This window comes from Pelodiscus sinensis, chromosome 3, assembly GCF_052426305.1.
Source record: "Pelodiscus sinensis isolate ZL-2025 chromosome 3, ASM5242630v1, whole genome shotgun sequence".
NCBI lineage: Eukaryota > Metazoa > Chordata > Testudines > Trionychidae > Pelodiscus > Pelodiscus sinensis.
In genome coordinates this window covers 76,727,527-76,742,773 of record NC_143054.1, presented here as the reverse complement: position 1 = coordinate 76,742,773, position 15,247 = coordinate 76,727,527, and the positions used below count along the sequence as shown (strand labels likewise).

General features: G+C 43.2%; 1 protein-coding gene across 5 annotated transcripts in view; it reads right to left on the bottom strand.

Moving 5' to 3' along the window:
* Positions 1-15,247, bottom strand: part of LIN28B (lin-28 RNA binding posttranscriptional regulator B) — a 135,308-nt gene that overhangs the window by 59,099 nt on the left and 60,962 nt on the right. For all 5 annotated transcript variants that reach the window (XM_089777201.1, XM_006118448.5, XM_006118447.5 and 2 more), the window contains exon 3: positions 9,373-9,557. In XM_089777201.1, coding sequence (XP_089633327.1) covers positions 9,373-9,557 — 185 coding nt within the window. The remainder of the gene's footprint in view (positions 1-9,372; positions 9,558-15,247) is intronic.

Genomic DNA, 15,247 nt, shown 5'->3' with positions numbered 1-15,247 from the left:
ACCAGTTAATATCTTTATTCAAGCCCAAGCTGATAGTACTGAACTTGTAAATGAACTTCAGGTCAGCTGTCTCCCTCTGTAATTAGATGAAAAAATTCTTTTGTAGAAGGATGGCTACTTTCAAATCCATTATTGAATAGCCAGAGAGGTTAAAATGTTCCCTTACAGCAGTAGTTCCCAATCTTTTTGATACTGGGGACCAGTAAACCCATTCACAAGCTTTTGGAGGATTTATTTGCATATTTATTAAGCAGATGATTAATATGCAAATAAATTGTGTCGCTGACCCTATCTGTCCAGTGGGTTGTTCTGTCCCCCCTTTCTGGCCCCAATCCCAGCCGTTTTATTGGCCAGCACCGGCTCCCCCGGCTGCATCTGGCGCTGGGCATTCTGTGGGCACAGTACCCGGCCTTCTCTCTGGGTCCTAGCGCCTGCCAGATCTAGCCCCGGCAGCATATCCTGAAGAGACGTCGCGGTGGTGGGCTCTCTCCCAAGAGGGCTGCGCCGCTGCGCTTGGCAGTGTGGGGTGCTGCTACCCTGTCATACAAATTAATAGGATCGTGCGCAATAATTTTTCTAAGGGCCAGTATTTTTTTTTCTAAGGACTGGTCCTGGGCTGCAGACCACACTTTGGAAAACACTGCCCTAGAAGTTTATGTGTGTTACTATTCCTGATGTCTGATTTGTGTCCATTTATCCTTTGTCACAGAGATTGTTTACTTTGGCCAACATACATAGGAGAGAGGCATTACTGGCACTTAGAATCATAGGGTTGGAAGTTACCTCAGGAGGCCATCAAGTTCAATCCCCTGCTAAAAGCAGAACCAACCCCAACTAAATCATCCATGTCAGGCCAGGACTTGATGACATATATCACACTAGTGGGTGTGAGGTGTATGAGCCCCTGATGTTGTGTCTTACATGGTTAGGCCCAGTGATGGTGTCACATGTATAGATATGTGGACAGAGTTGGCTATAGGGTTTGTTGTAGGGATAGGTTCCCGGTTGAGCATTTCTGGGGTGCAGTGTGTGGCTGCCAGTATTTGATTCAGAATAGGGGGCTGTCTATAGGTGAGGACTGGCCTGTCTCCCAAGGTCTGTACAGTTTCCCCAAGTCGCTAAGGTGCCACAGGACTGCTTGTTGTTTTTACAGTTACAGACTAACACAGCTACCCCCTGAGACTTTTCATTATATTATGAAGTTTCAGGAGTAGCTTTATTAGTTTGTTTCAACAAAAACAATGTCACAAAGTGTCCTTCTCCTGTACCCCCAGCCTTTCTTGCTCCTGCTCTTCTCTCTTCCTGGCTTCTGCTCCCAAACCTCTCTATACTCAGGTTTCTATTCCCTCTTCAGGACCAGATTAAGACATGCTGAGGCCATGAACTATGTCAAGTTTAAGAGGACCCATAGCATTACCAAAAATGTATGGGTATGTCTACACTTGCACCCGACAGGGATGCAAATGAAGACATTCAAAATTGCAAATGAAGCCGGAATTTAAACATTCCACACTTCATTTGCATATTCGCATTATGGCGCTATTTCAAAATAGCGCTATTTCGAAATAGAAGATGCTGTTAAGACACGGTTATTTCAATAGAAAACCCTTCTCTCGAAATAACTGGTAAACCTCATTGTATGAGGAATGAGGGTTATTTCAAGAGAAGGATTTTCTCTCGAAATAACTGTCTTAACAGCGTTTGTTATTTCAAAATAGCGCCATAACGCAAGTACACAAATGAAGCGTGGGATATTTAAATCCCGGCTTCATTTGCAATTTTGAATGTCTTCATTTGCATCCCTCTCTCGAAAGATACCATATTATTCTAACAGAAAGGACAATTAAAATAGTAATAGAGATGTAGCCGTGTTAGTCTGGTCTAGTTGAAACAAAAGACAGGACTATGCAGCACTTTAAAGACTAACAAGATGGCTTATTAGGTGATGAGCTTTCGTTGGCCAGACCCACTTCCTCAGATTAAAATAGAAATAATAAAGTTTTATACTTGCATGTATGCTGGTACATAGATGAGGATGCAAATAAAACTAGTAATTTTATCCAGGAATGCACTGAGCAAATTAACTATATACATCGTTACATGCACTGCTTATAATTATTTTTTAAATATTTATAATATGGTAGCTCCTACTAAACTGAGTCAGGTTTGGGGCTGTTGTGATAGACACTGATGCATGTGGCACTATTGATCTTCAGCAAAGGTGATTTAGTTAGCCATTCGAAAAAGCTTTCTAACTATAAGGACAGTTAAACTCTGAAATAGGCTATCAGGTGGTTGTAGAATCACATTCACTGGGGCTACGTCTACATTGGCCCCTTTTCCGGAAGGGGCATGTTAATTTCACAGATCGTAATAGGGAAATCCGCGGGGGATTTAAATATCCCCCGCGGCATTTAAATAAAAATGTCCGCCGCTTTTTTCCGGCTTTTAGAAAAGCCGGAAAAGAGCGTCTACACTGGCCCCGATCCTCCGGAAAAAGCGCCCTTTGAAGTAGGAATAAGATCCTCCGGCTTTTCTAAAAGCCGGAAAAAAGCGGCGGACATTTTTATTTAAATATCCCCCGCGGATTTCCCTATTACGATCTCAAAAATTACCATGCCCCTTCCGGAAAAGGGGCCAGTGTAGACGAGCCCTGGGAATTTTTAAGAACAGGTTGGACAAATACCTGTCAGGGATGGTCTGGTATAGCTGGTCCTGCCTCAGCAGAGTGCATAGACCGGGTGATCTTTTGAGGTCCCTTCCAGCACTACATTTCTATGATTCTATTTGTCTGTGGTTTGCCTTCTTAGATCCTACCTCCATTAGCTTATCATTTTCAGCCTTGCTACAATTGGTAGATGGTGAAACTCTTAAATCACGTCTATACTAAGAGTACACTGCTGCTTAGAATCATGTCCTGAGAAAAATCTACAAAATTTCCTAATGCAGATGCACACATAGATTGTGAGCCTTTTGAGAAAGAGGCTGTGTGGCTTCCTGTAGAAGGCTAATGACATATTAGGTTGCATTATGAGGAGCATTGCCAGCAGATCCAGAGATGTCATTATTCCCCTTTATTCGGCTCTGGTGAGGCCACATCTGGAGTATTGTGTCCAGTTCTGGGACCCCTACTACAAAAAGGATGTGGACGCATTGGAGAGGGTCCAGCGGAGAGCGACCAAAATGATTAGGGGGCCTGAGCATATGACCTATGAGGAGAGGCTGAGGGAGTTGGGTCTGTTTAATCTGCAGAAGCAAAGAGTGAGGGGGCTGCTGTATGATAGCAGCCTTCAACTTCCTGAAGGGGATGGAGAAAGGCTGTTCTCAGTAGTGACAGAAGGCAGAACAAGGAGCAATGGTCTCAAGTTGTGGTGGGAGTGGTCCAGGTTGGATATTAGGAAAAACTATTTCACTAGGAGGGTAGTGAAGCACTGGAATGGGTTACCTAGGGAAGTAGTGAAGTCTCCATCCCTAGAGGTGTTTAAGTCTCGGCTTGACAAAGCCCTGGCCAGGTTGATTGAGTTGGGATTGGTCCTGTCTACAGCAGGGGGCTGGACTTGATGACCTTCTGAGGTCTCTTCCAGCTCTATGGTTCTATGATTCAATGATTCTGTATGTTTAGAAAGTGCTTAGCAAAGGTGGGTAGTACTATAACGGAAAAAATAATGACTACTTCTATTGGATTATTCTATAAAAAGCTGCTGTGCTCCTTGGCATAATCATATTTTGGAATAATCTCACATTTTTCAGTTACTCATATTTAACCACTGTTCAGGTTTTCCAGTGACAGCTGGTGACACCCTTCCAGAACACAGAATTTAGCAAAACTCAAACCTCAGTAAGCCAGGAAATACAGAGTTAATGTAAATGCCAATGTAATCTTAACTCTGTCCTTTTTTAGCAATAATCCAAAATACCCATATTTGCATGCTACCTTTTCACTATGAAGGAAAATAATCTGTCGTACACTCATATAAGGTATGTCTACATAGCAACATTATTTTGAAATAAGTTAGTCCGCGTCTACACAGCAGGCAGTTATTCTGAAATAATGTCGAAATGCTGTCAAGCTGAAGGACTTCTTACTCCAGCTCCTGTAATCCTCATTGTACGAGGAGTAAGAGGAAGAGCGCTCTAATTCAAAATAAGTGCTGTGTATATGCTCCCAATTTCAAAATAAGCTATTTTGAAATAAGCTACACAATTGATGTAGCTCAATTTGCAAAGCTTATTTCGAGTTAAGCCCTGCAGTGTAGATGCACCCATACTGAGCCTCCTGTCCTAGCAGAATACGCACTTGTGAAATTTGACAAGCCCTTCATACTTATTCACAAGATACCACCTACCACCATTATACCCCCCGACTGCTCTCATGTCCCAGTTCACCACTTACAATTCCGGAAGCAAGATGCACATCCCCAGAGCCTTGCTATTGAGACAACTGCCACAATTTTGCAATAAAAGGAGGCAGATTAGCTCCTAAAAGGTATATGTCTTTCCTTTATTTGCAAATATAGGAGTGCTTTGCCAAACACTGATCTCCTCACACCACAATTACAGCTCTGTGAGGCTCCTCAAATTAATTCTCATCTCCTCAGATCACAAACACGTGTCTTCCCTTCCTGTCTCCACCAGATAAAACCACTGAGCACAGCTACAACTCTCACACTGACTGCAGCTGCAGTTCATGTAGATAATTCCCAGTGGCTGTTGCTAGCTCCAGCGTGGCAGCGTTAAAGTTGTGTGGGAGTTTATCGTAACTCTGTGGTCTGTGGGTATGTCTACACAGCAGCTGAATACCACTGTCTGGCCCTTGCAAAAGGGAAGGACCCCAAAGCCTCAGCTCAAGCCTGAGGCTGAATGTGTAACACTAGGGATGTCAACGTGTAGACAAATACATGATTAACCAATAAACCTGGGCTTATTGGTTAATCCAGCCAACTACATGCATCACCCCTCCTTGCTGCCTATGTATCAGAGGCAGCAAGGAGGAGGCATGAGCTAGTGCCTGTGGGGAGCTGACTTGCCCCTCCCCCCCCCTCCATGCTGCTACCTCTGATAGAGAAGCAGCAGCTTAAGGGGTGAGGGGAAGGCAGCAAGGAGGGGCAGACAGGAGCTGGTGCTAGGGGGAACAGGTTTAAAAGCTGGCTTCCCCTAGCACTGGCTCTACATCAGAGGCAGCAGCATGGGGTGGGGTGGCAACCACGAAGCAGCTTCTGTCCGCAGTGGGCCTGGGCCTGCTACAGACCGAGGCAGGTCCACAGCAGCAGCCCGTCCTCAGGGGGTGGGTGTCCAAGCTCCCTGCGGATAGAGGCTGCTGTGGCATTCCAAGGAGCAGCCTCAGCAGCGACCCGGGGCCCACCATGACCATGGCAGCAGGCCCTGTCCACAGGGAGCTCAGATTCTCCCGTGGACAGGAGTGGCTACTGCGGAGCAGTCTCTGTTCTCGGGGAGCTCAGGACCCTTGTGGACAGGGCCTGCTGCTGCCCCATGCTGCTGCCTCTATATCAGAGGCAGCCGTGCAGGGTGACCAGGGCTCCCCTGTCCGCCCCCAAAGACTACTGAATAGTTGTGTAACCGCAAAAATTTGATGCTGTTACACGATTATTCAATTACATGCTATCCAACATCCCTGTCTAACACATTGCAGTTTTAGAGCCTTATTGCCAAAGCCCTGTAAGTCTGAGTCAGCTGACTTGGGCCACCCTCAGGTATTTAATTACTGTGTAGATATACCCTCTCCTTCCTATTTTTATGAAGTCTGAGTTTTACTGCACTGGATGTTCTGGAAGGTCATCAGTGATCTATCACTGGGAAATCTTAGATCTACATTAACAAAGTGTTTTGTCATTTAACTGCACTCACTCTTAGGGTGCATCTACACAGCACAGTTATTTTGAAATAACTGACATTATTTCGAAATAACAATCTGAGCGTCTACACAGCAATTCTGTTATTTTGAAATAATTTTGAAATAATGGATGGATTGTTTCAAAATCTGTAAACTTCATTACATGAGGAATAACACTTATTCTGAAATAACTATTTACTGCTTATTTGGAAGAGCAGTAGTGTGGATGCTCCAGTGCTGCTATTTCAAAATAGCTCCTCTCCCGGGCCATTCAAAATAATTACTCCCCAGGGCCTCCTGGGACTCTAAATCGAGGTAGCATGTCCACATTAGGGAAGCCTGCCTCGGACTAATTTTGAGGCTTCCCTGTAGTATAGACGTGCTATTTTGAAATAAGCTATTTCAGGAAAAAATTCCAAAATAGCTTATTTTGGAATAAGCGTGTTGTATAGAAGTACCCTTATATACTATTGTTTATCAGAACATGAATATTTTCCAATTATTTATTAAAATATTTATTAAATTAATTAATACCTCTAGTGAGCCCCTAAATTGGTTTTGCTGGACTGTGCATAAATAGTCTCTCTCTTAAATGCTTTCACTTTATCTAGTTTCTCAAGGAGGTTAGGAAACATAAAATCAGGAATATAAAGAACAGTATATATGTGTTTCACTCAAGTGCTTTCTCTAGAACAGCCAGGAGTTAGTACTACGCAGACAGAACTGTCAGTTAAAAACTGACATGAAATGACAATGAAGCAAGTGTATTGCTGGTGTAGGAGATAGTGTAATCCACAAACCTCGTGTGGTTACTGAGCAATGCAAGTGGGAACCACACTAGGTGTGTGAGTTACAATAGCTTGAAATCAAAGCTCTGCATGTTTTTTCATTAAAGGAATACTGTCAACTTCATTGCTTTAAGCAACTGCTTTAAAAAAAGTTTCAGCAAAGCTCCCTTTAAATAGGATATCCAGAATTTAAAAACAAAACAAAAAAATCTTTACAGTGTTATAAGGGTTTTTCTGCTCCCTAATCCCTGATTTAAGAGAGTTTCCCTGTTCAGGCCAAGCCTGTAACCACATGCTTACGTCCCACGGAAGTCAACAAAACTTAAGCAAATGTTTAAAACAAAGCATGTTCTTATGTGTGGTTCTGACCAGGCATGGTCTGCAAGGCAAGATTAAATGTTTTCCTGAATTGGGGCCCTAGTGATGTTAATAGGAGTCTTTTGGGCAGGCAGAACAAGAGCACCAAAGTAAAAAATGCTGAGGTCCACTTTTTCTCCTCCATCAGTATTCTCCCTCTGCAAACTCCAAACTGCTACTTCATCAGCTTAAGCTATATTGCTGCACTTACTGGTAAAATCCCCATCTTGCAAAGCCCTTGGAAGGGTGTGCACATTCAACAAAACAGCTATGCTGACTCTGCAAAGTGCTGTTAAATACACAAATTAGGGATGTTAAATATCGGTTATTTGAATAGTTGTTTAACTTCATGAATTCTTATTGGTTACTCATTTTTATAGTCCCATATTTTATATTTTTATAGTCCCATACCCATATTTTATAGTCCCCAGCGGTGGAGCTGACAGCCAGTCCTCTCCAGCTTCACTCCCAAAGAGCCCCTGCTACTCTGTGCTGCTGCCTCTGTATCAGAGACAGAAGCACAGGGTGCCAGGCAGGAGCTGGTCCACCAGGGGAGCCAGTTCAAAAACCAGCTCCCCTTGTGGACCAGCTGCCTGTCACCCTGTGCTTTTGCCTCTGGTACAGAGAGGCAGCAGTTCAGGGTGTCAGCAGCCCCTGTACAGAAGGGTGTGTTTGGGAGGGGCAACGAAGTGAGCTCCCAGACCTGGTGTGAGGCAAAACTGAGCCAGGCTGCCTGCCCATTTGGCTCCTACACACTTTAAATGCAGAGCCACAGTGAGGGTCTGAGCCAGGCTGCTAGCCAGCCTGCTAAAAAATGTACTGGCAAGGGGAAGGGTGAATGTGTGTAGTCTATAATATTAACCTATAAGCAAAAGTTTATTGGTTAATCAGTTAATCGACTATACTAATACATTCCTAGCATGAATCAAACAAATTACAAAATAAAGGAAAATGCTTTTTTTTTTTTTTTTTTTTGAAATTGCATGTAAGTTATAGAGCTCTGTGGCTTTCCAGGGAAGAATACTAGGTACAATGGTTGTGCTGAGACCCCTAAATATTATGCCGATTAATACTGTCTTTTTGTTTTCTTGTAGTCCCCCTCTATCCATCTGCTGTCTTTTCTTACACTTACATGGTAAGCAGTTTAGAGCAAGGACTGACTGGGGGATAGACTACTGAATCCACATGCTGGGTCTGGAGGCCTTGTATTTAGATTTTAAACTCTTTTGAGACAAGGAACATCTCACACTGCATATATGCATAACACCGAGCACAGAAGCATCCCAATCTTAGTTATTCCCTCTAGGCAGTACTGCAGTAGGCTGAACAGATAAGAGGATGGATAAAGAAACTCATTCTTCCTTTTGGAAGGACTCTTTCTTCTCCTATAACTGTACTTTGTTTCAGCAACAGAGACATTATCTGTGAGACATGCTATCCCTGTAAGTTTTCTTCCTTGATGAATACCTTAGGGTAAAGGTTGGCTGTTGGGATTCTCAAGTCTAGACATTCAGGAATGCACTAAGCATGATCAGTGCTTCACAAGCCTAAACACCATGGCTATCATGCTTTGCAAAGCTATGGAAAGTATGGAGATTTAGTTGCCAGTGAAATTCACATCATGCAGCAGCTTATGAGGGGAAAATACCCCCTGGAATACAGCACAGCCTTTACAGTGGCAAAGTCATGAGCATCGTGAAACTTCTTCAGGCCATAAGCTGTAGAGTTGAACTGGGAATGAACAGATGAAGGAACTGGTGTGAATGAGTGCAGCTCTGGAGTACTGCCTAGAATCTGTACAATTACTTAAAAAACAACCCCAAAGAACTATTCTGCAGACTATTAGAAATTAAGGCATTTGGAAGCATCCAGAACTTTGTTAATTAAGTGAAACTGTAACTAATCAACTTATATAACAACTTAACGTTCGCTTTTCAACTGAAATTGCACAAAATAAATCTTCAGGTATACAGTACTGAAGATATCCACATAACAAAGCAATCTGCATGCAGCAATCATTTTTGCATGCTCTTATTTCAATTGAGCATTACATCTCTTCACCTGTCTTCACTATGGCCTCTCTTTTTAGTCTAATCACAATATTTTCAATATAACCTGAACATTCCTTTACAAGCTCTCCCCCACTCAGTATGCAAGGATTTTAAAAAGGAGAGATCAAGTGAGCAAAGTATACATCTACATATACAGATCAGGTTATCTAATCAAAGTACTAGACTGCCTGTACAAACCAAACTTCCACCGAAGGGCTTCCTGTCACATAGGAATGAGTACTGAAAATACAATATTCAGAAAAATGCACAAAAAAGAAGGTGGAGGTAAGTGGGGAAGGGTGAAGTAACAAAGTAAAGTAATTACCTATCTCCCTTTGGTTTTCTTTTCTGTACTGTCTTCCCTTTGGGTCGTCTCTCACTTCCTAAACAGGGGCTCCCACCAGGGCCTGTTACCCGTATTGATTCAAGGCCTTTGGAAGATTTCTTAAAAGTAAATTCCACTGGTTCTCCTTCTTTTAGGCTTCTAAATCCTTCCATGTAAAGCTTGCTCTGTAAATAGGAAAAATATTCTTGGTTACTATTGCCTTAAAAACAAAGCTGATAATAATAATAACAGGACAATATTAACTTTCCTGTTATGCTTATCCTACAAGACACAGGTTAAATTTGGGTTTCCTAAATAAGATCCACTAAAGATGGACCACTTATGGTCATGGGGAAAACGTTCTTCAAGCTTAAGAAATAATGAGGTTCTCTTTTCTTTGGATAGGAAGAAAACTGAAATAGTAATTTCCTTAATTCTTCGCTGAATTTTGTGGGGTTTTGGCTGCACAAATCTAAAAATGCTGTATGCTCATACAGACCTTGGTAGAAACTTTCTGCAGTTTAAGGCACATTAATAGAATCAAAGAAGCTCATGCTAATATCCCCCCCTTTTTTTTACAAAAGTAAGAAAAAAAGAGGAAATGCTCCTTCTCTGAGTGAACCTAGATATTGAGTTCTAGATGCTGATCAAAATGCAACCTATAAAAGAAAAAGGGGAAGGGGAGAAAGGACATATCAATTCTGAAAGCATCAGAAGTAAAAAATTATGAGCAAAAAGGAGCTACCAACAAAATGAATTGCAAAAGGTAATTCATTTATTCCAAGTGAACTGCTAAGTTAGCATTCATTGCTGGTAAAACCTATCTTATTAGTATGATCTGCGTATGGATTTATTCTTTGATCCAAGAAAAGCAAATCATTATCAGCAGGGTCAGAGAAACAAAACAGTAACACTGGTAATCTTTTGGTGTATACTTCTAGCATGAAATCCTGGCCCCAATAAAGTCAATGGGAGTTTTGCAAATTGACTTGAATGGGGCCAGGATTTCAATCCTCCTCTCAAATTCTCTGAATGTTATATAATATTAAATCTAGATCCAAGGATAAATCTGTTGAATAAAAAAACCTGGATGAAATAGGTAACAAGAAAAGTGAAACAGAATGGAATGTAAAAAAGGAGACAAAAATAGACTCTGGTTTTATTAAATGTTTATTCAAAATGTTATATTTAACACAGACAAGATTAGTGAGTATGTAAAGTGAGTATTACAGAATCAAATATCCAGTACTTAAAAAGGACTTTCATTTTTGTTATAAAATGAAAGAGAAAGGGAATAAAGAGAAGATCACTTTTTTGTTTTTGCTGTTGGTTTATTAATACTTCAGAATAGACATCACATCTGGACTGATTCGTATAAGCTACTCAGCTAGTATTCTCTTGCCTAAACCATAGAGGCAACAAAGGGAGTAGTCTCAGCTAGAGATGTAAGCGAGTAGTTGAGTAGTTGATTGCCTGATAAGTCTAGACTTTAGAATTATCAGGTAGCCTAGTTGACTACTCAACTACTTGCATTCTCTCCCCCCCTTCCAGGGGGAGGGGAAGCAGGAGCCAGTGCTGGGGGGAACCAGCTGAAAAGCGGGTTTCCCTCAGCAGGGTCTCAGTGGTGCTGCCTGCACCCACTCCCCACGCTGCTGCCTCTACTCGACTACTCTATCAGAAGCAGCAGCGTCGGTGGGGGAGGCTGCCACGAAGAAGCCTCTGCCTATGGCAGGCCAGCGATGGCTGCGAGCAGAGGCTGCTTCGCATCCCACAGAGAAGACCCTGGTCCTAGTGGAGAGGCGGGACCCCCAGCAGACAGGGGCTGCTGCTAGAGCAGCCTGTGTTCATGGCCAGCTTGGGCCCTCCAGCGAACATAGGCTGACCATGAACACAGTCTGCTCCTGCAGCAGCCTCTGCCCACCAGGGTTCCAGGTCCCCGCTGGGACCCCCACGAACAGGAGCTTCTGAACCCCTTGTGAGCTGGGTCTGGGAGCTATCCTGTTGTGGCTCTGTACTTTTAATGTAGGAAGAGTTAGGCTGGCATTTAAAATGCAGAGCTGCAGCAGGGGTAGGTTCCGGACCCAGACTGAGCTCGGACTGAGCACTGATTAAACAATTGGCCAATTACTTGCCTCTTAACAGCCTTAGTCTTAACTGTGGAGGTAGGACAAAAAAACAAAAAACAAAAAACAGTCATGTAGCACTTTAAAGACTAACAAGATGGTTTATTAGGTAATGAGCTTTCCTGGGGCAGACCCACTTCTTCAGATCATATTCTGAAAGTGAATTGGCATGACCATTATATAACAGAGGGACACAATGAAGAAGTAAGCAAATTATACAGTAATGAATCAGCTACATAGAATAGAAGGTGGGGACAAGGAAGAGACAAGGAAGTAGGAAATTGCTTATTGTGGAGGTAGGATGAGCTATAGCGATGTAGAAGGCAGCAGGACACTACAGCCCTCAATAGTCAACATTTCTCCATTCAACCACATAGTATACAGATTGAGAGCACCAAGGGATGCTCATGACTACATATGGAGAGCAAGTAGTTCCAACATCGCAAAGGCAATTGTAATACAGTGAGTCTATATTAGTCTGCTGGAATAGCCCCCATATGCATCAATTGAGCTTGGCATCGCCACTGTAATAGCTTCTGTGGGAAGTTCTGGGAGGACGCCATGTCCTTGTGCTTAAGGCATGGAAGCTATACTGAAACTGGAAGATTTGGCTCCTGTTCCTATCTCTGCAGACTTCCTCTGTGGGCTTGGGCAAATTAAGTAACTTAATTTGTCCATGCCTTGGTTTCTCTTATTCCTACTTTGAAGATCCTCCGGAAAAGGGCTTTATTCCGGAGGATCGCGCCAGTCTAGACGCTTTTTTCCGGCTTTTCCCCAAGCTGGAAAAAAAGCGGCAGCCATGTTTATTTAAATCCCGCGGGGGATATTTAAATCCCCCACGGATTTCCCTATTCCCAAGTTCAAAATTAGCATGCCCCTTCCGAAGAAGGGGCCAGTGTAGACGTAGCCTGTATGTAAAGCAGACATTATCAAATACTTACCTATCTCACAGGGTACTGAGAGATTACACTAATGACTCTGAAATCCTCATTTGGAAGAAACTATGTTAGTACACACACATGCACACACAGAGGAAACATGGGTGGTCAGTAATGTAGGAAAGGGAAGGCAGAGCCTTCGCAAAATTGCCTACATGACCGACTGCCTAGGGCTGGGACTGCTGCCGGGGAAGGCTGGCACTGCAACGCAGCAGCATGGCTCTGACCACCTGGGAAGGCAGTCTGGCTTGCCCTGCCCATCGCTGTATGGCAGCCCAGTTTTCCCCGCCCTCCTGCTGTGTGTGGCAGCCCACCTTTCCCTGTCCACTGGGGAGGGATGGAGCTACAGCTTGACAGCTCGGCTTCCCCCGGATACCAGGGAGAGCCAGGCCAGGGTTGCAGCACAGCAGTGGAAGGATCGGGCTGGGAGTGGGTGTGGCCTCATATGGCAGGGGGTGGAGACTTGCCTTCCCCAGCTAGTCTTTCACCTGATGCCTATGAATGAAAAGAATGAGCAGTAGTCATTCACATTAATACAGGAAATGTATTAGCGGATTCCAATGCACTGGGAGGCAGAATATCAGTACAGGACAACAAAGAGATCTGGATGCCTTTAGGGAAAGAATTGCAGGCTCTTCTGTAGCCACAAACACAGAAGGTTCATGGGCCTGTTGGTTAGGAGGATGAGAAGTGCTTGGGCATGAATGATCCTGCGGCTCAGGTGAAGGCAGCTGTTGCATCAAGCTATTGTGACAAGTGTGAAGCAAACACTGGGCTCTCCAGATCACAGGGGTGATGTCTACACTGCAACGGCAAGTGAGTCTCCCTGGCTAGGGTAATTCAGCTCGAACTAGGTCATCTACACTCCCAACTGCAGTATAGTTGGGCTTAGTACAGTAAACTTCCGATAATCCGGCACCTTTAGGACCCAGGGGGGCTATGAGGGATCTGGGGTGGAGTGGGGGAGATGCGCCCCTCAGCGCTGTGGGACCAACCCGGCAGCACCCCAGCTGCTCTGCCCCCAGCTTCCCCGAGTCAGCTGCTGGTCAGTTTCAGCAGCGGCTGAATCCGGGAAGCTGGGGGCAGAGCAGCTCCAATTGTCCGGCTGCCTGGAGCACTTCCGGGTTCCAGATGGTGCCGGACCACTGGAGTTTTACTGTATCTACTATTTAAAAGGAAAAGACATGAAAGGAAGAGTTTGTATATATCTTTACCCTGTTTTAAGCTTTGGGCAGTTGCTGAGAAAGAAGATAAAGGAGCTGGTAAAAATGAACCAATATGATCTAAGATTATCTAAAAACACAATTAGAACACTGTATTTTATTATATTAGGTTGTGTGATCTTCAAAAACTATCCAGGAAAAAGCACTCTGCTTTAAAATATCTGTATAGACTGAGGAAATCTCATGCCACATGGGTGTGGTTTCTAGTCTCCATTGTAAATTCATAATATGAGCAGGGGAGAACACATTCAGCCATTGATTAAAATGGACTCCTTCCAACTGGCTCATGATCCAGGCCTTCACTGCCCACTTCGCTGAATCAGAACTGGAAGGAACCTCAAGAGGTCACCCAGTTCAGTTTACACTCTGGCACGTGTTTGTCTAACCTGCTCTTAAAAATTGACAGGGACAGAGATTCCACAATGTCTCTAGGCAATTTATTCCAGTGCTTAACGAAACTGATAGGTAGGAAAGTTCTTCCTATTGTACAACCTAAACTGCCTTTGCTGCAGTTTAACCCAATTGCTTTAAACCAATTGCTCCTTGTCCTACCCTCAAAAGCAATTTTTCTCCCTCCTCCTTGTAATAGCCTTTTGGGTACAGTACTTGAAAACTAGTATGCCCCTTCTCTATCTTCTCTTCCAGACTAAACAAAACCCAATTCTTTAAATCTTCACTCATAGGTAATGTTTTCTAGACCTTTAATCATTTTTCTTGTTCTTCTTTGGACTTCCTCGAATTTATCCACATCTTTCCTTAAATGTAGTACCTAGAACTGGACACAATTCCGCATTTGAGGTCTAATTAGTGTGGAGTACTGTAGAGTGGAGTTACTACTCGTGTTTTGCTTACAACACTCCTGCTAATACATCCCAGAAAGATGTTTGCTTTTTTTGCAACAATACTACACTGTTGACTCATATTTAGCTTGTAAGTCATTATGCCCCTCAGATTCTCTTCTGCAGTACTCCTTCCTAGACAGTCGTTTCCTATTTTGTACATGCATAACCGATTGTTTCTTTCTAAGTGGAGTACTTTGCATTTGAACTTATTGCTGCCTTTACAAATAAGCATATCTGTGCTTTCTCTCGTGCTGTCCTTCACTCTTGTGAGGAGGTCCCTGTAAACATTGTCCTTAAAACTCTCCTTTGCTGTGATACCTATAAAAAACTGGACAATGGCTGAGGGTGTGTGGAGAGAACTGCTTACCATGCAGATTTACATTATCACAAAGTTTCTTTGTGTTCTCCCATCTATCTCCATTTGTTATCTCTTGTCCTATACTTTGATTATAAGCTCTTTGTGGCAGGTTCTGCCTAGCACAGTGGGGTTCTGGTCCATGACAAGAGTTCATAGGTACTATGATAATACAGATAATAAATAATCATAATCCCATTTTGCCTGGTCCTGAATTCACTCAGGGCACGTCTGAACTGCCTGTGGCTTTTGAAAGAAGATCTACTTCCGATCCTGTTTTTGGAAGATTTTTTTTTTTAAAGCAGCCTAGACACGGTTCTTTTGGAAAAAAAAACTTTTTTCAAAAGAAACCTTCTTCCTAAAATAATGAAGTGTACAGTGTTCCTTTGAAAAA